Here is a 25,651-nt window from a genome sequence, read left to right as displayed (position 1 = left end):
CTGGTTCTGTAAAACAAAAACATAGTTAGTGATTATACTAAAATTATTGAGTTTGTGGCAAAAAATGCTCTTGCAAATTTTCATTTCTGTGAAGATAATGTTATTCACACTAGGTTTCTGATTTCCTTATATACTTCTGGGAAAAGATAATTAAATTAAATGTCTAAATTTTAAAACCAGTGTCTTTAAATAAGATAATCTGCTTTGCAACCATGGTTAGCATTTCAATAGATGCATTTATAATCTATGATATGTCTATCAACACATTTACTAGAGCTGTGTTGAAATATCATAATTATTTCAGGTAATGACAAAGACAGAGGGACTTCTATGAAGCAGCTTTGTTTTAGTAAAGAAGCTGTCTCCAAATGTGTGATATAGAATGAAGTGTGTACCATAAAATTCTAGATGTTTGACAAAATCAGGGCTTGGTGGCAATAACTGAAGTATGTTCATGTTCAGTAAGGCACACAAAGGCTTATACATTCCATGATATAACTACAGTGTCCTGTAATATTTCCTCAGAAATATATCCCAAATTGACTAATTGTGTGGCTCTGTGAGTTTCCTTCTCGCTAGTGAGGGGATTCAAACAGGGCTCACTATGCAGAGATTTTAAACTGATTTTTAGTTAAAAGGGACCAGAAGTAGAAATAATAGACAAGAAGTTAGCTCAGAGGTTCATTACTTGCTAGTCTTTGGGCAAGTCTTAGCTTCTCTACAGCTCAGTTATCAAACCCTCAAAAAGGACAACAAGTCCTCATCTCCCATCAGAGATGGTTGTTATAATTCACAAATCAGATACGCATGAAGAAATCTGCTATGTAAATATAATGTAAATTTACTTATTATATTTCCATAAATCTAGATCATTTAGGGAAGGCCATCAGAATTAGTTCAGAAAAAAATATGTTTTTACCAACTGACAGATAATGATGCAAAAGAAATGAATGGGAAGAGTTTTCAAGTCAATGTTTGGTCAACATGCTAGATTTCTGTCCCCTTAAGATAATATGTGCAGATCCATACAAGAAAAAATGCCTAAAGGTAAAATCTCTTTTACTATGTTGGATTGAGATAGGAGATGCAACGCAGTGTACCTTAGATCTCACTTCATGTACACTTTATATATATAAATACTAGGAGGTGTTTATCTTAACTCTATAATATCCTGTTCCCATGTTAAAATTTACTGAGTCACTTTTTACATCTTCATTTTTTTCTCTTTATCTTTGATAGACTTGGTACCATTTGTGAATAAGTCTACTTCAAATCTTTTTTATATTTTAAAATCTTATCCTAATATTTTCTTCTTGTTATAACTGCTCTGTTCATTGTTCTATAATCTTGATACTCTTGGATGAAAAATCATGTGTCTGTATTAATCTCACATCAAAGCAGCATCATTATATAATGATGATGCTAAGTTGTATGAAAAATACCTACCTGATATGCTCCATTAGTCACTAATTTTCAAACTTAAAGTTCTGTCTTTGAAAAACTCCTCTCCCCCACACCACTGACATGGCTCTTCCACTTGAAAAATGTACTGTCTGTATAAAGTGAATTTAAAAAAAATGCTGGGTATTATTTTGTTTAAGTCCAAGGGAAAAAATCAGAACACATAAAAATTTATGTCTTTCTAATAAAATCAATCATAAATATGCTTACTTTGTTTCAAAATAAAAAGGGTTACACTCTGGTTTTAACATGCTATTTAGCAGAATAAAGAGAGAAGTTAATTTAATTGATGGAATTTAATATTGAAAAATGCTTTATTAACCTAAATTTACACCACTTTGATATATTGTGTGAAATGAGTATGTTTTCATACCTTAGATATCAGTATTTGAATTGAGGTTCTCCTTTGTTATCTTCAAGTGGAAGAAAGAGAGGTGATTTCAGTGCTACCATTGTTATCCTAGGCACTCATAGATTTTATCAGAGAGAATCTTCTATATTTTAAGAGGTGAAAGAGTCAGAAGACCAACACCATAAGTGACAAAGAATTAAAGAATGAAAGTTTATGAACACAGAGGCAACCACTCTGAGGGAAACAGGAGTATAAAGGAAGCTCTTAAACACATTCAATTAAACCATCTGGCAGTCAAGTCAACATATAAAGTAAATAGTATTGGCTGGGTTACATTAACAGTTAAGAAGAGCTTCACTTATTCATTTATTGCACATCTTTATTAGGATGTTCCTAGGTGCTAGCCTAAGTTCCATATGCTAAATGCTAAGTTAGGGGCCCACTAGAAATATGGCCCTCATCACATCTTTGACCGTATTTTGTATTCTTCCCTATATCAGCTCCAGGATCTGCCCACAGAGGCCCTCTAATTCTACCTGAAGGAAATACTCAGCTTCATGCCTCTCAAACTGTTAATTCCATCATATGGATTAATCTTGCATGGATTTCTTTAACTCTGTTCAAAATATTTTCTAAAAAAAAACAAAAAAAAAACCCAAAATATTTTCTAATTTCTCTTATAATTCCTTTCTTGGCCCACATGATTAGAAGTGTGTGATTTATTTGAGAAATCTTTCAAGTACCTTTCAACTTGATTTCTGATAATTTAATTGTAGTCAGACAACATATTCCACACTATTTCAATCTTTTAAATTTATTTAAACTTGATTTATGACTCAGGATATGGTATGTATTTGGAAATATTCCATATGCACTTTAAAATAATGTATATTCAGTTATTGTTGAATGGAATGTTCAATAAATGTCAATAAGGTCTAGTTGGTTGATAGTGTAGTTCAGTTCTTCCATGTTCTTACTGGTTTTCTGTCTGCATGTTCTATTAATTCCTGAGAGGAATATCAAAGTCTCAAATTATAAAAAAATCTCAAATTATATTACACATCTTTTTATTTCTACTGCAATTTTTCTCAATGTTTTCCATATGTATTTTGAATTTTTTTATTAGATGCATACACATTTAGAATTGTTATATGTGCTTGATAAACTGATTCTTTCTCTTAATGAAATGACCCTCTTGATCTCTGGTTATAGTTAAATTGTGAAGTTTAATTTGATATTAATATAGCCTCACCAACTTGGTTTGCATGGCATGTCTTTTTCTTTTTTAAAAAAATATTTTATTTATTTATTCTTGAGAGACAAAGACACAGGCAGAGAGAGAAGCAGGCTCCATGCAGGGAGCCCAATGTGGGACTTGATTCTGGATCCCAGGCTCACACTCTGAGCCAAAGGCAGATGCTCAATTGCTGAGCCACCCAGGCGTCCCTGGCATGTCTTTTTCTAGCCTTATACTTTTAACCTATCAGTGTCTTCATGGTGTATCATTTATAGACAAATAGATAACTAAATTTGAGTCTTGTATGTTTATATAATGTGACTATTATCTGTTTTTTAATTGGAAATTTTAGTCCATTTTTAAAATATAACTTTTAGTATGGTTATATGGCCTACATTTTGATATTTTTGCTGGATAGAGAATTCTAAGTTTACTTTTCCCTTAGGCAGTTTAAAGATAGTCTTCTGTCTTTTGAACTTCATAGTTTCTGATGAGATGCTAGAGGTAATTTTTGATTTCTTTTCTTCTGGATTCTTTTACATTTTATTTTTAATTTTCATTATCTTTAGTTTTCAAATGTTGACTACAATGTAAATATCTTTTTTGGGGGGGAGGTTCTTTGAGTTTATTTGGATCTGTATTTCATGTTTTTCACCAAAAAAGCCATATGATTTTTATACTTTTTATGGTTTAAGTGAACTCTCCACTGGTAGCTGATAAGCTACACTAATACCATGAGAAGAAATACTTGACATGAGAATACCAAAAATTTAGCACTTGGTTTGATAAATGAATGGTTAATAATTATTTACTGAATGTTCACTGCATTCTTCTAACAGCAAACTTAAATTAGTCAGACTGTTAAATTTGTGACCTTGTTTAAGAACTTACTTTACCTCTTTTCACTGTCTTCCTCTGAGACCATCTAATCTTAGTAACAAACACACAGAGAATTGTCACTGTATGATTTTTAAGAGCAGGTATTCTGCAGCCAAAGTGTTTGGGTTAAAATCCTGTCTCTTCTATTTGCTATGTGACCCTGGGCAAAAGATGTAACCTCTGTGTCCTTCAGTTTCCTCTTTCGTTAAATTGAAACACCATGCATACACCTCCTAGGGTTCTTTAAGAATTAAATGAATTAAAACTTATAAAGCACAGAGGACAATGGTTGGCACTTAGTGAGGATGAGACAGATGACTTGTTAAAGAAAAAAAAAACAAGCAAAACCAACAAAAAAAATCAAGAAATAATGTCTATTCCATAGCCATGGAATTTATTTTCCAAGTCTTTTATAATAATTAATTAGACTTAAATAAATATTTAACTTATATTTATAAATATTTATAAATATTTAATTTATAGATCTTTTCTACTTGAAGGTGTTACCCTCCCTCCATCTCACACATTGTTTTTCTTTCTCTATATTCAGTTACTCATTCCTGGAAGATTATTTCAAGTCCCATCTATTTTACAAAACTATTACTCTGAATTCAGGCCTAAGTAGCTTTCTCCACTTCCTAGCCATAAAGTTTATTGTCTATACCTGGTAATACAACCATTTAATTAGGTATTTTCCAGTATTTTATATATCTACCTCTTCACTTTGTTTCTGGTATTCCCTATATCACATTTTATTCCTTAATAATATAAAATTAGTTGCCATTTCCCCTGTATCCTATGCACTATTCAATTTTATTCTCATAATATTTGTTCAAGCCATTTCTTCTTTTTAAATTAGAACTATTTTTTTTTCTTTTTGTCTATGTTTTTCATTTGGTTTCTATTTGTCTGCGGTGTGTCTCTTCTAAATGTGATGGAATTTCCTTTACGACCAATCTGTAAATTTATAACTTTGGACAGTACAATGAAACAATTTGTATTTATTGTGATTACAAGATGTTTGGGCAAAACTATCTGTTCTCTATAGTTAAGAGTCTGTTTTTTGGTTTCTCTTTCCTAATTTATTTGTCTCTTAAATTCCACATATGAGTGAAACCATATTGTATTTGTCTTTCTCTGAATGACTTATTTTGCTTAGCATTATACTCTCTAGCTCTGTCCATGTTGTTGTGAATGTCAAGATTGCATTCTTTTTTTTATAGCTGAATAATATTCCATTGTATCTATATACAACATCTTTTTTATTGAGATTTGGCTTTATTTTATTATTTTATTTTATTGGAGTTCAATTTGCCAACATATAGCATAACACCCACTGCTCATCTCGTCAAGTGCCCTCCTCAGTGCCCGTCACCCAGTCACCCTAACCCCCCGCCCACCTCCCTTTCTACTACCTGCTGTTCATTTCCCAGAGTTAGGTGTCTCTCATGTTCTGTCACCCTTACTGATAATTTCACTCATTTTCTCTCCTTTCCCCTTTATTCCCTTCCACTATTTTTTAATTCCCCAAATGAATGAGACCAATGTTTGTCCTTCTCCGATTGACTTACTTCACTCAGCATAATACCCTCCAGTTCCCTCCACGTCAAAGCAAATGGTGGGCATTCGTCGTTTCTAATGGCTGAGTAATATTCCATTGTATACGTAGACCACAGCTTCTTTATCCATTCATCTCCGGATGGACACCGAGGCTCCTTCCACAGTTTGGCTATTGTGGACATGGCTGCTATAAACACCGGGGTGCAGGTGTCCCCGCGTTTCATTGCATCTGTATCTTTGGGGTAAATCCAAAGATTTACCCAGGGCAATTGCTGGGTCATAGGGCAGATCTATTTTTAACTCTTTGAGGAACCTCCACACAGTTTTCCAGAGTGGCTGCACCAGTTCATATTCCCACCAACAGTGCAAGAGGGTTCCCCTTTCTCCACATCCTCTCCAACATTTGTGGTTTCCTGTCTTGTTAAATTTCACCATTCTCACTGGGGTGAGGTGGTATCTCAATGTGGTTTTGATTTGTATTTCCCTGATGGCCAGTGATGTGGAGCATTTTCTCATGTGCTTGTTGGCCACGTCTATGTCTTCCTCTGTGAGATTTCTGTTCATGTCTTTTGTCCATTTCATGATTGGATCATTTGTTTCTTTGCTGTTGAGTTTAATAAGTTCTTTATAGATCTTGGATACTAGCCTTTTATCTGATAGGTCATTTGCAAATATCTTCTCCCATTCTATAGGTTGTCTTTTAGTTTTTTTGACTGTTTCTTTTTCTTTGCAGAAGCTTTTTATCTTGATTAAGTCCCAATAATTCATTTTTGCTTTTGTTTCCCTTGCCTTTATGGAAGTATCTTGCAAGAAGTTGCTGTGGCCAAGTTCAAAAAGGGTGTTGCCTGTGTTCTGCTCTAGGATTCTGATAGGATTCTTGTCTCACATTTAGATCTTTCATCCATTTTGAGTTTATCTTTGTGTATGGTGCAAGAGAGTGGTCTAGTTTCATTCTTCTGCATGTGACTGTCCAATTTTCCCAGCACCATTTATTGAAGAGACTATCTTTCCAGTGGATAGTTTTTCCTGCTTTGTTGAATATTAGTTGACCACAGAGTTGAAGGTCCACTTCTGGATTCTCTATTCTGTTCCATTGATCTATGTGTCTGTTTTTGTGCCAGTACCATACTATCTTGATGACCACATCCTTGTAGAACAACCTGAAATCTGGCATTGTGATGCCCCCAGCTCTGGTTTTCTTTTTTAATATTCCTCTGGCTATTCGGGGTCTTTTCTGATTCCACACAAATCTTAAGATGATTTATTGCAACTCTCTGAAGAAAGTTATACCACATCTTCTTTAAACATTCATCTATTAAGTGAAAACAGGCTTCTTCCATAGTTTGGCTATTATAAATAATGCTGAAATAAACACAGGGATGCATGTATCCCTTTGAATTAATGTTCTTATGTTTTTTGGGTAAAAATCAGTGGTGTGATTACTGAGTTGTAGGGTTGTTCTATTTTTAATCTTTTGAGGAAACTCCATACTGTTTTCCAGAGTGGCTGCACCAGTTTGCATTTCCATAGACAGTGCAAGAGGGTACCTTTTTCTTCACATGCTTACCAATACTTGTTGTTTCTTGTCTTTTTGATTTTAGCCTTTCTGACAGGTGTGAGGTGATATCTCACTGTGGTTTTGATTTGCATTTCCCTGATGAGTGATGTTGAGCATCTTTTCAAGCATCTATTGGCCATTTGTATGTTTTCTTTGGAGAAATATCTGTTCATATCATTGGACTGGGTTATTTGTTTATTGGGTGTTGAGTTGTGTCAGTTCTTTATATATTTTACAACCCTTAACAGATATGTCATTTGCAAATATCTTCTCTCATTTAGTAGGTTGTCTTTTAGTTTTGTTGATTGTTTCCTTTGCTGTATAGAAGTTTCTTATTTTGATGCAGTCTGAATAGTGAATTTTTGTTTTTGTTTCCCTTGCCTCAGGACACATTTCTAGAAAAGTGTTGCTATGACTGATATCACAAAAATTGCTGCCTGTCCTCTCTTTTAGGATTTTTATGGTTTCAAATCTCACCTTTAGGTCTTTAACCCATTTTGTATTTATTTTTGTGTATGGTGTAAGAAAGTGGTCCAGGTTCATTCTTTTGCATGTAGCTGTCCAGTTTTCCTAACATTACTTGTTGAAGAGACTGTCTTTTTCCCATCAGATATTCTTTCCTTCTTTGCCAAAGTTTAATGAACATATAAGTATGGATTTCTTTCTGGATCTTCTATTCTGTTCCATTCATCTATGTGTTTATTTTTGTGCCAGTACCATACTGGTTTGATCACTACAGTTTTGTAATATGAAGTTAAGTCTGGAATTGTGATAATCCAGTTTTGCTTTTCTGTTTTTCAAGGTTGCTTTGGCTGTTCAGGATCTTTTGTGGTTCCATACAAATTTCAGGATTGTTTGTTCTAGCTCTGTGACCAATGTTGGCAGTACTTTGCTAAGGATTGCATTAAATGTGTAGATTGCTTTCAGTGGATAGTATAGACATTTTAACAATATTTGTTTTATAATTTATGAGCATGGAATGTTTTCCCATTTCTTTGTGTCATATTCAGTTTCTCTCATTAGTGTTGTAGAGTTCTCAGAGTATAGGTATTTCACCTCTTTGGTTAGGTTTATTCCCAAGTATCTTACTGTTTTTGATGCAATTGTGAATTGGATTGATTTATGGGTTTCTCTTTCTACTGCTTCATTAGTGGTACATGGAAATACAACATCTTTTTGATATATAATTTTTAATATTATTCCCTTATAATTGTTAGTATTTCTGTGATGTTGGCTGTTATTTCTCTCCTCTTTAATTTGTGATTTTATCTGAATCTTTTTTTGTATGATTAGAGGTTTATCAATTTTGTTGATATTTTGAAAGAACCAGCTCCTGATTTCATTGCTATGTTCTATTGATTTTTAAGTTTCTATATCATTTATTTCTGCTTTAGCCTTCATTAGTCCTTCTGCTGGTTTTGAGTTTTGTTTTTGTTTTTTTTTTTGTTCTTTTTCTAGCTCCTTTAGTGTAAGTTTAGGTTGTATATTTGAGATTTTTCTTGTTTCTTGAGGTAGGCTTGTATTGCTATAAACATCCTTCTTAGAAATGCTTTTTCTGCATTCCAAAGATTTTGGACCATTATGTTTTCATTTTCATTTGTTTCCATGTAATTTTTAAATTTTTCCTTAATTTCTTGGTTGGTCTATTCATTGTTTAGTAGTAGGTTATTTAACTTCCGGGTATTTGTGTGCTTTCCAATATTTTTTTCTTGTGGTTGATTTCTAGTTTTATAGTGTTATGGTCAGCAAAGATGCATGGTATGACTTTGATCTTTTTGATTTTTTTTAGATTTGTTTTGTAGCCTAATATATACTCTATTCTAGAGAATGTTCCATGTGCACTTGAAAAGAATGTATATTATGCTGTTTTAGGATGGAATGTTCTGAATATATGTTAAATCCAGCTGATCACCACATCATTCAAAGCCATTGTTTCCTTGCTGAAATTTCTGTTTGGATGATCTGTCCATTGATGTAACTGGGGTGTTAAAGTACCCTACTATTATTGTATTACTATCTATTAGTTTCTTTGTGTATGTTAACCGTTTTATGTGTTTTTATGTATTTGGGTGCTCCTATTTTGGGTGCATAAATATTTACAATTGTTGTATCTTCTTGTTGGACCATCACCCTTATTATTATATAGTACCTTTCTTTATCTCTTATTACCCTCTTTGTTTTAAAATCTATTTTGTCTGATATTAGTATTGCTACCCTGGCTTTCTTTTGACATTTATTTTAATGCTAAATATTTCTCCAGTATCTCACTTTCAATCTGCATGTATCTTCAGGTCTGAAATGAGTTTCTTAAAGGCAGTATATAGTCCTGTTTTTCTATCTACTCTGTCACTTCGTGTCTTTTGATTGGAGCATTTAGTCCATTTACGTTCAAAGTAAATATTGATAAATATGTATATATTGAAAGATATGTATATATTTTACTTGTTACGTGGTTCTTTTTGTAGTTTTTCTCTGATCCTTCTCTTGCTATCTTTCATGGTTTGTTGGCTTTCTTTAGTGATATACTTGGATTCCTTTCCCTTTATTCTTTGCATATCTATTACTAGTTTTTGATTTATGGTTACCGTTAGGTTTGTATATAACATCTTCTGCATAAAATAGTCTATATTAAATTGATGGCTCCCATTCTTTATGCTTCTCCCCTTTATGCTTTAGATATATGGCATCATATATTACATTCTTTTATTTTGTGAATTTCTGGACTGGTTTTTATAGATATACATATTGTTACTCCTTTTGTGCTACCAACTTTTTGTTCTCTCACTATGGTCTTTCCTTTCCATTCAAAGCATCCCCTTTAATATTTCTTGTAGGAATGGTTTAGTGATCACGACTCCTTTAGATTTTGTTTGTCTCAGAAATACTTTGTCTCTTCTATTCTGAATGACTGTATTGTTGCATAGAATATTCTTGGTTGTAAATCTTTCCCTTTCAGCACTTTGAATATATCATGCCACTCTCTTCTTGACTACAAAGTTTCTGCTGAAAAAATCTGCTGATAGCCTTATGGAGTTTCTCTTGTAACTGTCTTATTTTCTCTTGCTGCTTTAAATTTTTTTCTTTATCACCATTTTTTGCCATTTTAATTACTATATGTCTTGGTATGGACCTCCCTGTGTTGATTTTGTTGGGGAATCTCTATGCCTCCTGGATGTGGATATCTATCTCCTTCCCCAGATTAGGGGAGTTTTTTGATATTATTTCTTCCAGTAAATTTTCTGCCCCCTTTTCTCTTTCTTCTTCTGGGATCCCTATAATATGAATATTATTAAACTTGATGGAGTCATGAAGTTCCCTAAGTCTATTCTCATTTGCATAATCCTTTTCCCTCTCATTTGCTTGCCTTGATTACTTTTTATTATTCTGTCTTCCAGGTCATTGATTCATTCCTTTGCTTCCTCTAGCCTGCTACTTATTCTACCAAGTGTATTTTAAATTTCATTTGTTATATTCTTCATCTCTGATTGATTCTTTTTAGTCTCTTTGTTAAGGGTCTCATTGATGTCCTCCATTCCTTCTCAAGTCCAGTGAGCATCTTTATGATCATTACTTTAAATTCTCTATCTGGCATATTACTTATATCCATTTTGCTTGGTTCTCTTGTGGTTTTTATGTTTCTCTCATTTGGGATATATTCCTCTGTCCCATCATTTTGTGTACTTCTCTGTGTCTGCTTATGTTAGCAAAGTCAGCTATATCTCCTGCTCTTGAATATAATGGTTTTATGAAGAAGAGATACTATAGTGCCCTACAGTGCAATGTCTTTTGTTCTCCAGGATCTGGGGCTTCAGGGAGTGTCTCCTATGTGTGTTGCATATGCCCTGCTATTGTGTCCCAGCCAATTTTTCCTTCAGTCCAGTCATTTGCAGAGGTTCTCTTTGTCTGTTGTGAGCTATGTTCACTCACTGGATGGGTGGGGTGTTTTTTTAACAAGATGTGCCCTGGTCTGTTTGTGAAATAAGGCTTGTTACCACTACTAATGTGGCCACTTAAACTGAGGTTCCACAAAATGATTGGGTTGGGAGTTGGGGTGTTGGTAGGGTTTGTGCTGGGCTTCTGGGAGAGGAGACCTTACGCACCTGGACTGAGGCAAGATTGACTGGAAAGGGTGAATATACAAAAGTATGGGGGACAGGGCTTGGTGTAAGCAAGTTAGGTAGTGAGTGTTGGCATCATGCTAGTCTGCACCAGGTGGCCCTGTTTTTTGTGGTGGGTGGGGGGAGGGAAATGTATCTTCTAGCTCTTCTGTTCCTAGAGGGGTCTCCCTGTGATCATTGCCTCTGTGGCCATGCTCTGAGATGAGTAAATAACTCTCCTTCCTGTATGCCCGTGACATTTTTCAAACTTCTGCTTCCATGCTGTATTGCCATGGGTTTTTGTCATGCTGTCTCTTTAAGGGTAGGGACTCTACTTCCTAATGCCCTCCAGAGCCCTCCAGGCTCTCCTGGACCTAAATCCACCAATTTTTAAAATCCCATATTTTAAGTCCTAGTAGTTGTACAAACTTATAAGATTCTGCCCTTCTCACTTTAAAAGCCATATGGAATGGGGATCTGTCTTCCCTGTGAGAGCTTTCCAGTGTAACAGTCTGTATTTTTGCCTTTTTCCACACCATGGGCTCCCTCCCCACTGCTGACAGTCACAGTCTGGTCTTATTCACTCCCAAACCTCATCTTCACCTTTCCTGCCTTCTTTGATGTGGCCTCTTCTCTACCTTTAGTTGTGGAGTCTGTTCTGCTAGTCCTCAGGTTGGCTTTTGTATTATTCATGATGATGTGAGTGTTATCTAGTTATATTTGTGGGACAAGGAGAATTTAGGGTCCTCCTGGCTGGTCCTCTTCCCAGGTCCAACCAAGTGATTTTGGATCTTTAGCCAGTTTTTTCTGGCTTATTTTTATTTGTATAGTTATCTTCCAGAAATAAGAAATTGGTTTGTCCCTATAAGTACTCAGCATGTGTGAGTGTATGTGTGCGCGCACGCACAAAAGTCTGAAATGACTAAACATCTTACTTCTGTGCCATCAAAATTCTTGGCAAAATACCTAGAGAATGCTTTTGTTATTAACATACAGAATAGTAGGCACATAGAGCTTAGATAGAACTTTGAGGTTATCACATTAAATCTTAATAAACTACTTCGCCAATTCACATAATAATCAATTCACTCAACAAATATTTTTGAGTACTTACGTATTAAGAACTGTCGTTAGTGCCAGGAGGATAAAGATGAACAAATAAGACATGCTTTTCAACTGAGAAGGCTTACATTCTAGTGGGTAAAGAGATACAGACCACAGACAAATGTTTGCACAAGGAGGTCAGGTGAACATTCCAGGAGTACAGACTGAGAAGGTGCTCTCTGGGCTGATTCTTAGCCAGTTTGCTTTCCCTCAACCACTGCAGTGCTTTTGCTCAAGCACTAGCAGTGCATGTTTGGAGAGCAAATGTTTTCCTACTGAGCTCAAAGCCACTATCTCATCTTTTCCATCGTGGGTCCAGGCATTGCCAATCTTCACTTAGTCCTTTAGATGTTTGTCCTTTTGAGTCTTTTCCTTTTACAATTAAACATTCTAAATTTGTACATTTTTCCCTTTCCTTGACTTTTATTAGATTGCTATTTCTAATATATCAAAATGGCCCTTAAGCTATACTTCCCAAACCTTTATAAAATACTGCAGATATACTCAACTTTTGAACAAGTGCAATGTAACTATCACCTCCTTTAACAAGACAAAACATTTGTGCCTTCAAAGTCTAAGATCACATGAATGTGTTTGCCACATAACATTCTCTTATTTAAATTATGAGTTAACATCTAGTCTTCTTTCTAAGCCAGATGCCAAAGAGGTATTAAATATCACAGCATTAAATAAATTAAAAATAAAAATAGAAAAATATTGCAATGATAGTACTTTATATGGGCTGAGATTTGAGGTTAGGACTGTAAAATATGCCCTACACTGTCAGATTCAAGATGTCTCAAATGGTTGCCAGAGCTGGAACATGGCATTGATTTTAAGATCATAGTAGCTCACTTAGGCTCATGTTAAAATTGCAGTCAACTAAAATCCCTATGTGCATATTTTATATAAATGGCTTTGATATCAAATATACCAATGTTTTATTCCAGTTATAGTTTATCTTACTAGTTTCTACTTGATTATGTTATTCAAAAGCTATGTGGCCCACCTGGTTTTCTGCCATCTGCAGATTTGCCAATTATGCATTTGTTTTTTTGATAGTCCTACAAGTAATTGTTCCAAAACCAAGGATGAAACAAAGCTTTATTTTTCTGCTTAACATTTATTTTGAATTGCTTTTTCTCAATATTAGTTATATATAATTTACTTTTTAAAAGATTTATCAGATGGTTTTCTCATCAAATAATTCACTAATACCTTTTAAAAAAATAATTTACTAATATTTTGTGGCATAATTTTAATACTATCTTCAAAATATAAAACATTAGATTCCAGAGTTTTGATATGCTACTAAATCATATGAAAATAGACAACAATAGTATCTGTTCTGTTAAGCAATTTTTAGCCATGTTGACTCAAATTGTAGAGACTGACATGTGCAGACTCACTCTGCAAACATACTAAATCACTCTATCATGTTTTCATTTAAACATTTTTGATATTATAATAAGTGAAAACAAGAGAGTCATGGGATACTTTCAGATATCCTTGCTATTATCATACACACTAAAAACCAACTGAGCAAGAACTGAACTGATTTCACTGATTGTGTAAAGCCCCAAAGGAGCTTAGAATCTTTTAAGAAGAAAAGCACAGCAAGTGGGAGTAAGGTCTGAAAATACAACTGTGGTTTGGTGATATGTACAGAGTATGGTAGGAGGTAAAGAAAAGGAAGGTGCTCAGGAAGGATTTTGTAGAAAAGATGTTAAGATGTTTGAGTTGAATCAGATGTTAACAGGTAAGATAATAAAGAGTATTACAGAAAGAGGTAAGAGTACAGGCACAGGAAAGGAAGAAGGAGTTAAACAAGAGGTTTTATACTTTAAGGAACTAATGTGGAGAGAGATGAAGCTGGTACATTTAGTAGGAACTGGGTCATGATGGTCATTGTGTACCATGCTGAAGGTTTAGGAATTGAATTTTTCAGAGGATTGCCCTCATTTCTATAGTTTTATGGGAAGATCCTGAAAATTATATTTCAATATTTCTATTAAAAGCCAAAGTTGAAATATTATAAATTGAAGGCATCTCCATTAGATAAGAACTCAGTAAATTCCTTAGTTTCCCCAAATACAATCCGGCCTTCTTACTGTGTCTCTAGAAGCATAGTAGTTGAGTCTTCCTACTGAAACTATCCTAAAATTTCTCTTTATTTATACTGTTATATAACAGTCTCAAAATAAGTAACTTAAAATCACATTTGGTTAAAAAATGTATTGGTGGATTTCTAATAAAAAATTGGAATAAGGATTGTTGTAGGTTATGGATTGAGAGTTTACTGATAATCAGTTTCTACTGACATTTTCAATATTTCAAAATACAGCCTAATTCACAATGAGGATTTATCATTTGTAAGATTTTTGAGAATATTTACACTTAGGCAGAAGTATGAGATTTTTCTAAAACAATAGAACAGACAAATTACCTTTGAATATTTAAAAGGGAATCACGAGTTTTAGGCACTCCATAATTTTTAATGTATTATTTGTTAACAGATTTTTAAAAAAATTATTTATTTATCTGACAGAGAGAGCATGCAAAGGAGCACAAACAGGGGGAGTGGCAGGGAGAGGGAGAGAGACGTAGACTGCCTACCACTGAACACAGAGCCAGGTGTGGGCTCATCCCAGGACCCTGGGATCATGACCTGAGTTGAGTTAAAGGCAGATGCTCAACCAATTGAGCCACCTAGGTGCCCCTGTTAACAGACTTTTAAAGAAAAAAACAAGCTCTTGCCTTCAAAAATACTGCAACTGTAGTTTATATTCAAGTTTGTATCTGAATATCCATTAAACCTACACATTTAAGTTCTATTTTTCAAAACTTTAAGCTTCTATTATTTTAACTTTTTGTTATAATTCATTATCAATGGCATCTTTATATAAAGTATACATATATAAAGTTATATATGTACTTCAAATGGGGTAGATACACAGACACACACACACACACACACACACACATACATTCTCAGAGGAAATAGCAAAAATAGCCACCAGTAAAAATGAAATTTGAAAAACATTGGAAATATTCTGCAAAATCCTTTGATTGTGGTGAATTACGCATCATGAAGTGTACATGTAATTAAAATATTTAGAAAAAGATTTGGTTTGTTTAGGTTCAGCATGCATTGTTTATGCTGCAAGTTAATGAAGATTATGGTTTTATTTTTTTTAAAGATTTTATTTATTTGAGCATGTGTGTGTGCATGCACAAGCAAGCAAGCAAATAGAGAGGAGAAAGAGAGAGATCACAAGCGGGATGGAGGGACAGAGGGAGAAGCCGATTCCCCAGTGAGCAGGGAGCAGAGATCCTGATACGGCTGGATCCCAGGGTCCTGGGATCATGACCTGAGCCAAAGGCAGAAGCTCAACCAACTGAGCCACCCACTCACCTCAAAATTATGGTGTTAAAGAGCATGTGCATTTTATTTTATAGAACAGGTACTTCTATTTTTTTTTTAATAGAACAAGATGGTGTTCGTTGTCCTTTGGTAAGTCATGTTTTATGCATGTTATAACATTTCGAATAATAAAATATTAATCTAAAAAATTGATTTTCCAAAAATAGTCTTTAAGGAGTTAATAAGGGTTTCTAAAATAGATCAGAGCCTTAAAATAAAGACAACTGATCCACTAAAAATTTGGATAGAAACAAACAGCAAAATTTCACATACATCTGGAACCGTAGTTACGTTCTAATCCCAAATTGCTTATTTTTCAAATAAAGTTCTCTCTAAATCTTCATAGGAGGGCAAGACTCTTTCAAAATGGAGAGGGAAAGAAAACAGTTAAATAAAATAAACATAAGTGTCATTTTCACTGAAGTAGATTTCACACAAAAGCAACACAAGGCAACTGTTGACAGTATCTCTTAAACAGCTGAATGGCATCTGCAAAGCCTGAAGATTTGAAAATATACATTTATACCAAATGTATTTATAAAAATCTGTTTTGAGGTTTGTGAAAAATAAGTTCAATCTCCCTTTTCCCCCAAAGTATGCATGGTATATATGCTAACTTACTGAATTCATCCTTCATGCAATTCCAGTTTATTAAAGAGGTTAAAAATTTATAAAACTCTGATGGGATATGGTTTTAATGCTTCATCACACTACCCATCATTTGCTTTTCAATCTAGATCAGAATGATCTTTCCTACTTCCCTGCAATCACCTACCTGCACAGCTAATATTTTCTGAATACTCTCTTGAGAGTCTGTCTGGAACTTGGCCAGCCTCATCTGGCTGTAGAGGACCACCAGTTTGAAGTGCTTCTGCCACACCTTGTGTATCCTTCTTTGCAGCTGACAGAGCTAAAGGGAAGAGGGAGGGGGAAAAAACACAAGTCAGAGTAGGAGAGGAAATTAATGGCAGTGTTCAAGAAGAATGATGGAGGGAAATATAGAAAGCAGTCAATAGCCCATTCTGCACTGTACGGACCTGACAGGAATTTCACAGTCTCTTGATTTTTCAGCCCACTCATGTGCATTCATCAGAAACCAGTCACATCTGGCCGCCAGGATGGGGGGTTAATTTTCTCTAAATGCCTCAGCAGTTTTGTTCTAGCTGAGGCAAACTCTGTGACTGCAAAGCTGATGAGTAAAATATTTCTACTTCACCCAGTTTAACTCAAAACCGATAGCCTCGGGACATATTGAACCTTTCTCTAAAAAAATAATCTTTTGAAGCTTTTTTGAATGGCACATCAGGTCAAGCCAAAGTTTAAAAATGCAACTTTAAGACTTTGATGGACACCATTGCTTCCTTTGTTGTTGTTGTTTTTTTTTTTTTTCTCATAAAGCTTACCATTGCTTGGCAATGTGTGCTTTAGAGCATGACAAAACTAAAGAGAATTAACTTAGCCATCAACTGCTGAGGGAGAACAATAACAGAGAAGAGATTTCCAGCTAGAATTCCCTATTAATCTACCTCCCTCTGACTATGTGACATGGAAACATCCCACTGCACTAAAGTACAGTGGACGCGATGTTTAGAGGTGACACGTCTAATACCGAATATACACAGAAAAAGAATTTCTCCTGTGAGGCATTCTATACTTTTTGTTTTGTTGTTGATGTTACAACAACAAACACGGTAGAAGTTTTACCAAGACAATTAATATATGTCCCTCAACAGTTAACATAGCCACACCATATAGAATTGTAATAATTAGATTATTTCCAAAGAAATAAACTTCATAAGAATAAATGATAAAAATTGTATATTAAAATATATTCTGTCACTGAAACCTCTTTTTTTTGGTAATGTGGATTGTTGTTGATTTCTTCTTAGTATATTTTGCAGAATGAAAAACAAACACTAAAAATTTCATATCAGACATTTCTTCACAACAGAATAAAAGCATGTCACAAAGTATGGCTATTTTATGTTTTATTTATTGACCTAGGTACTGGGTATATGTACAAGTTCCTTTGCAAAACTTCACCAGACTGTGCATGGATGAATTTCTCTGGAAGCATATTTCAATAAAATAGTTTACTTAAAAATAACAGTTTTAAAAATAGTCACCTGGCATTGCATGTTTATGATCATTATCTTCACTATGAATTGTAATAAGCAATACACAGATATTTATGCAAGCCAACAGAATAATGAAATCACTACTCTTGGTTAATTGGTTAACTTGTGAAATAAGAATAACCTTGAAAACTATAGAATTTTCAGCTTGGTAAATGGTAAAATATGTTATCTGGAATTTAAGGACATTTGAATTAAATGTTAACATCATATATTTAATAGTTATAATATATAATTATAATAGTTATAATATTTAATAGTTTTAATATAATATTTAAATAATTTTTTTTCTGCCAACTCTGACAGCCACTGGAGGAGCATATGCTATATCTAGAAATACTCACTAAGACATTAAGACACTTTAGTTTTTGCATTGCACAATTATGATGGTATCTGCAATATGACAAGGGCAAATAAGAAGAGGAAGATGAGTTTTAGAGGAATTCCTTAAACTAAAGGTAACTTTTTTCCAAGTGGGAGCTCTCAACATGTGAAAGGTTTTACAAGTGGGAGCTCATTAAGCAAAGTGAACTGAATGGTACTGGTTCCCATATCCATATCTTACACGAGGAGAAACAGCTGCATACAGTAAATCTAGTTTATTCACTTTTCTGAATTCTAGCTTCTGAATTTTAGCCACAAAGGTCTTAGATTAGTTTACATACAAGTGTTCAGCTACTTAACTGGAGAAGTTCCTTATGTATCAACTAAAAAAGAATAATATCTCAAAAGAGTGTTTGTTTGTTTAGTTTTTAAATTTATACCTAATGGGCCTCTGAAAAAAGAACTGGGACAGAAACAAACTGAAGGAATTCCTAGAATCAGCATCCGATAAAAGTCACAAATATACACATACATATCCACATTAAAGACAATTAGATGATCAACAATAATATATATGGAAAAATATTTCAGGTGCTAGAAATGACAGTTGATTCAATCTAAGATTTGAATATGATGACAAACTATTTTAAGAAAATAGTTATGATAAAAGCCCAATTGTAAGATGTTAGTAGACAGTAATTACTCAATAAATACTGAAATTAACTCAATAAAGTGAACCAGTAAAATTTTAGTGGTGAAGCATAGAAGCAAGTAAGACTCTCAAGAACTTACTAATTAATGAGAGAAGAGAAAAATAAACAAAGTGAATGTAAGAGATACAAAAATATGTAAAGGTAACACTAAAGAGAGAGAATTCAGTTGAGTGGAAATGTCCTTTGGGTAGACGTAGAATTTAGGTTGGAAAGCCGAAGGAACTGGAATGATTTTTGATCTCTCCAACTTCAATTAACCTAGTGTTTTTCAAACGAAACTCTCCTATTCCTAAAATGATTATATTCTTGCCGTCTCCTTCAGAGTTTAAGGAAGATAAGGTGAGATGAGGGAAGAAGTGTTAGAGAAACAAAAAAGAACCGTAAGGGATACAAATACATTGGATGGGGTTACAGCAAGGGCACTGTAGGAACTGCCATGTACTCAGGAGTAGGAATGGAATTTAAAGTCACTGATGGAGTAACAAGGCTACAGCTTAGTCTCAAGCACATATTACAATAATTTTGGAAGAGAAAGATATATTCTCATACAAAACTCAGAAGGAGCATATTGGAACAGGAAAAGAGTCATTTTGAAAAAAAAGATCCTCAACTTAAGTGCTCTCAATTTTGAATACTAAAAGAGAAAAGAGAATATTCAATTGCATCAGGAAAGCTGAAACAGGAAATAGCTGGTGTATACTCTCAGACATTTAAAATGACAAAAAGGAATGGTAGAGTTTTCTGACCACAGTTTCTGGCCAGTTTGAATTTGTAGATTTGGTTAATTGGGCTCTAACACTTGCTTTGTGAGTTCTTTGGTGAAGGAAGCCCAAAGATAGAATTTGTTGTTATTTCTTTTGAGGTAATGATCACTATCTAGCTATTCAAAAGAAAAAAAAATCAATGTCCATTTTGACATATCTGTTAATGTAGCATTACATAAAATATCCATTTGTATATAATATACATTTAGTAAAAATCCCTTTTTATCAAATTTAATTAAGTTCCTTTTATTACATTAACATTTTATTTCATTTATTTTTAAATTTTATTTATTTATTCATGAGAGACACAGAGAGAGAGGCAGAGACACAGGCAGAGGGAGAAGCAGGCTCTATGTAGGGAGCCTGACATGGGACTCGATCCCAGGTCTTCAGTATCACGCCCTGGGCCAAAAGTGGCACCAAACTGCTGAGCCACCAGGGCTGCCCTTTATTAACATTTTAAAGCTTGATATTCTCCAACAGTAAAATAGAGTAAATTAATGTTGCCACTTGCAAAAATGAAATATTCTCCATTCTCCTGTTTTAATATACTTTTATGTATTATATGGATTCTGTTTTAAATCCAAGCTATTTTGATGACCTATACAAATTTAGGACAACTGTGAACTCCCACATATCACATAAACCTGGACCTAATACTGAATGTAATTATGTATGCTATATAACACACAAAACCTCTATAAATAAGTTTAAATTTATATTATTTTACCACTGTTATGCATATGGAAATTATAATATGCTAAGGCTAATATAAACTATTTGACATTCCAATCACAGGTTTCAAAAATGTTAGACCGAGCCATAACCAAATTAGCAACAAACTATTGCCTTACACCCTTCTCATGCTCTCAGCATTGAAATTAGAGATTTCAAAGCATCAACTTTTTCAGGTATTTCCTATGGCCAGATTGGAGTATATAGTTGTGTGGTTTACATTATGAAGGATATAATAATAAAGTAAAGCCTTGTTATCCTAGCCCAAAGGGGACAATTGCGGTCACATTGTGAAGAATGGGGTAATATAATTGAAGTATGTTTGTTATTTACTGTCAGAGAAAAACAGTGTTCGTAGGTATGATTTTAAAAATAGATGCTCAAATTATTTGATAATACTCTTGAAGCAGGATTATTTTACCCCTCCCTTTGAACGTAGGCTAGACTTAGTGACTCTTTTGTAAAGAACAGAAAACGATGGGAGATAGGATGCACTTCTAAGAACACACACACACACACATACACACATGCATGCACGCACGTCTTGGATTTTTCTAATTCTCTCGGGTCTTTTGATCTGGGAATAGCCAGCTCCCATGATGTGTAAGCACTTCTGTGAAAAACCCACATGGTGAAGAATTGAAGTTTCTTTTTGCCAACAGCTCCCTGTGAGTGATCTTGAAAGCAGATTCTCCAATCTCTTCAGATGACTGCCATCCTGACCAACAACTTGATGGCAACCTTGCAGGAGACCATGAGCCAAAATCACCCATCTATGCAGCTCCTGGTTTCTTTCAGAAACTTTGTGAGAAAATAAATGTTTATTAGCTTAAGCTGCTAAATTTGGAGACAATTTGTTGCAGCCTTAGTTAATGATAGATTTTAAACTCTCCTTTCTTTTTGCTTTGCAAGAAAATAATTTACTACCCGTATTTTCTGAATGGAAAGCAAAAGTGATTTCCTAACTCACTGTTTAGTTTAGGGCTGAAACTGAAAATGATTTATTAGTAATAAGAGAGTGATTAATAAATACTCTTGATTGATAGAATGTAGTTTGTACCATCTAGGAGCTCATTAATTGAAGACAGTGTAAAGGAACTATAATAGTTCCAGAAATTTAAAAATGGTTCATTATCAGCAAATATTTTCATGTAATACATCACTATATCAAAGAAAAAAATCATCCCCAAGAAAAGTCAATATGAACATAGAACAAAAACAATCAACAATGAAAAAATTATCTTAGCAAAGTAGGAATAGGAACAGAAGAAAATTTCTTTAACCTGATAAAGGCATAAACTCAAAACTTCCAACAAATAATTTAGTAAATAGAGATACTTTAGAAACATTTCCACGTCAGGAAAAATGCAATTAGGACATCAGGAATCAATACCTTTTTTCAAAATTTTACTGAAGATACTAGACAAAAGCAATAAGAAAATGAAAGAAAAAATATAGGAGGAAGAATGTCTACACAGAAAACTACAGAGGCTCTACAAATCAACAACAGGAAGTCATGAGAGACTTTAGGAACTGTTTTGCCTATAAAATCAGCACTGAAAAAAATAACATTAAAAAATTAGTTATAACCAATTTTGAATCGTGATTCTAAAATTCCATTCATAGTAACAATACAGAATTAAGATATCTAGGTTTCATTCTATTAAAGAAACATGGAGAAAGTTAAAAAACTTATTTTAAAAATAAAAAGTAATAACTAAATAAGTGGAGAGGTATAATATGTCCACATATTGGAAAAGAATGTCAAAGGGCAGGTCAATTTTTCACAAAGTGGTCTATAATCTCATCAGGTCTCACAGAACTTGATCTAAAACCAATATGGAAGAATAAGAGACTAAGAACAGCTAAAAAAATTGTTAAATAGAAGAACAAGCTAAAAATAACTTGACATACAATATATAAAGATGTAGGAAATAACAATAATATCAGCATTGGAATAGATAAGCATTTGGTCAGAAAAGAGAGATGAACAAGACTTTCATATAAGATATATAAATTTGAAATATGTCACAGATAGCATTTACATTAGTGGAGAAAGGATGGCATAATTGGTTTTCTCTATACAAGTATCTAAAATGAAATTAGATCCTTAACTTATACACCAACATAAAAATGAGATAGACTAAAGCGAGAAAAACTAACTTAAAACTGACCTTTAGAAGGGGAAGCAGTTTTAAACAACATACTAAAAATGATAAATTCTAGTGGAAAGAACTGATAAATTTAATCATACTGTGTTTTTTTTTAATTTAAACTTAAGCAGAGTAACAAAATTAACCAGGGATTTAGAGAAGACATTAACAACACTTACAGCTAGCAAGGATTAACTTCTTTAACCCAGAAAGTGCCCTTATAATTCAATAAGGAAAAATACAAACAGTATACTAGAAAAATGGATAAATTATACAAATAGACAATTCACAGAAAAGGAAAGCTATTTTTTCTATAAACATTTATAAACATTATCAACCTCAATAGCAGAGCACAAATAAATATAATTTACACTGATTGGCAATTATTACAAAAAACTCCCCATACCAATTCCTGGTAAGATTTGGAAAAAACTGAACTCTTAGACATTGTTCTAATGTGTAAAATTTGACATAAAGATTCTGGGGAGTAATCTCACACTATGTATTAAAGATGGAGATGTAGCTTCCCCTTTGATCTAGCAACTAAATTTCAATCTATATGCTTTAGACCAGAGATTCTCCAGATCAGCAGGATCAGTATCACAACAGAACTTGTTAGAAATATAGTCATTCAAACCTGCTGAATCAGAAACTCTGGAGCCCAACAATTGGTGTTTTAACAAGACTTCCAGGTATCTAAAGCACGCTGAAATCAGAGATGTTGCTCTTGAAAAGTTATATGTTCCCAAAGAAATATATAAAATATTGTTCATTTACAAAAGCATTGCTTGCAATAGTGAAAATTTGGAAACAATCTAATTGTCTACATTTGATGATAAAAAAATACATTGTAGTATGTTCATATCTTAAAGCCAGAATTTAAAATAAATACACTAATGCTACAAGTGATAGGTATTGCAGAACATTTATATATAAAAATGAAAACAAATGGTTTACCTTTTAAATTAATTACAATTAATACAATTAATAATTAATAAAATCAGATTTAATAAAAATGGAATTGATAAACACCTAGTGGTCAACTCAGAGAGGTGGAATATAATATTTTCCTCAGCAGAGGGTTTTGAGTGTATTTATACTGGTCTAAACATTTGAGGCAAATAAATAAATGTTGATATTTACAAAGCTCATAAAGGTACACAGAAATTTATCATAAAACTTACATCTCCCTTACATATAACTCTGTAACTTATGTTTTGTTGTTTCATTAAAAAAATAACTCTAGGTAAGCTTCCATGTTTGCAAGGACATTTTCATTTAAAAAAAAAACAAGACTAACTTAACCTAGTTTTGTTAAAGTAACTTCCATATTTTGTGGTCCAGGATTATTTGATTTTAGAGAATTTACTATAATCTAATTTTAAAAATCCTATTATATTCAACCATCTGCTAAAATATAAGAAAAGGTCTTTTTGTACAAGATTTCTGTTATGTATCCACTAAGCATGATACTACCTATAATAAACGACCTATCTAAAATATTAAAGGAGTTTAAATCAACAAGGAATTAATTACTACCCACTGATTCTTAAATTGCCTAAAATTTTTGAGATTTCCTCTCATTCTGCTCACATAATTAAAGCAGTTGTTGAATAGTAACTTTATGACTTACTTCGTACTAAATTGAAGATAGATATATGTAGCCTACTTACATGAGAATTGAATTAGCTAGAATTAGGTAAGGATTTGTTGTACATGCATTAGAAAAATAATAAAAAATATGTACAATGATTAATAGAGCTTTGTAGAAAGTTATTTGTAGGTCTTTAGTCCTTTAAATTAGTCCTTAGATTATAATTAATTCTTTGCTTTGGTTTAACTTTTAGTTTTTTTTTAAAAGATTTTATTTATTTATTCATGATAGACAGAGAGAGAGAGGCAGAGACACAGGAGGAGGGAGAAGCAGGCTTCATGCTGGGAGCCTGTTGTGGGACTTGATCCCGGGACTCCAGGGTCGCGCTCTGGGCCAAAGGCAGGCGCTAAACCACTGAGCCACCCAGGGATCCCCTTAACTTTTAATTTTGCTAACATCTCAAATCCTAAGATCAGGTCCCTAATAAGAATAATGGTAGTAACATTTTTGTATTTGTTGATATCATAGAGACACTCTGCTAAGTCAATGTTTTAAAAGGCAACAATAGAGCTTGGATACTAGAAATACATTAATTAAAATAAACAGAAATTTTTGTAACCTTAGACACATGTTACTGTGTTGAAACAATAGTAGATTAGTGTATTTTTCTTTAAAAAATCCTTATATTGTCTCTGTGTATTACAGAATATAAATATCATTACAAACATGCTTTAGATAAAATTAAGTCATTTTTAGAGACATATGGTGCCAAAAATTAACTCCCCAAAGCACATAATTTAACTGGCTTTTGCAATTTAAGAACCCTGGAAAAAAAGGAAAGGGAACATTTCAGGGAAATGAGAAGTGTCCTTATAATGAATTTCTGCTTATAAGAATCAGACATAACAACAGTCTTTTTAATTAAAATACAAATACCATATGTATAGTTATCTGAAAATGAACTATAAATTGTTTTGCCAGAAAACAAAGACTAGTCAATACTGAAAAGACAGAAGTCCCTTAAAACACAAAGGTGATACTGGCAGGACTGATAATTCATGGACAGTACTCCAAGTTCTTCATTTATGAATAATGATTTCTCCATCACTGGAAAATGAAAACAACTGCTGAAGATCTGACTGTTTAGGAGTGTAAAACAATACTTCATTTATAACTTCTTAAGGAAAAATACATAGAAACTGGATGACAGTTCAAAAGAATACAAAATTGTTCTACATACATGAAAAATCCATTGGATATAACATTCATACAGGAAATTCATAGAATCACACCAATAAACAACCCTTATGAAAGTAACATGTAGGACAAACATGAAAGATGTGGAACATTCCAGATTATTGAAGTCCAAATTACTCCCCAGTACACTGGAGTGGGAATTGGGAGTGGATATATATGGTGGTGACGATGTGTGACAATTGTCAGAATTTCTGAAGGAAGTACCTGTGTAGGCATGGATTAACTCATCACAGGTATCTGAAAATTTGAAAGTTCATCTAATGGGACCACTAATGAACTTGGGAATTTCATAGGTGAGAAGGCT

At 33.5% G+C, this 25,651-nt stretch overlaps 1 protein-coding gene across 8 annotated transcripts in view; it reads right to left on the bottom strand.

Annotated features, from left to right (window-relative positions):
- The window catches only part of CCDC178 (coiled-coil domain containing 178), a 426,260-nt gene that overhangs the window by 22,651 nt on the left and 377,958 nt on the right, over positions 1-25,651 (bottom strand). For all 8 annotated transcript variants that reach the window (XM_038543570.1, XM_038543575.1, XM_038543577.1 and 5 more), the window contains one exon: positions 16,448-16,582. In XM_038543570.1, the coding sequence (XP_038399498.1) occupies positions 16,448-16,582 (135 nt within the window). The remainder of the gene's footprint in view (positions 1-16,447; positions 16,583-25,651) is intronic.

Source organism: Canis lupus, chromosome 7 (assembly GCF_011100685.1).
Source record: "Canis lupus familiaris isolate Mischka breed German Shepherd chromosome 7, alternate assembly UU_Cfam_GSD_1.0, whole genome shotgun sequence".
NCBI classification, from domain to species: domain Eukaryota; kingdom Metazoa; phylum Chordata; class Mammalia; order Carnivora; family Canidae; genus Canis; species Canis lupus.
Note: the sequence above shows the minus strand (reverse complement) of the source record. Positions and strands in the feature narration are given on the sequence as shown.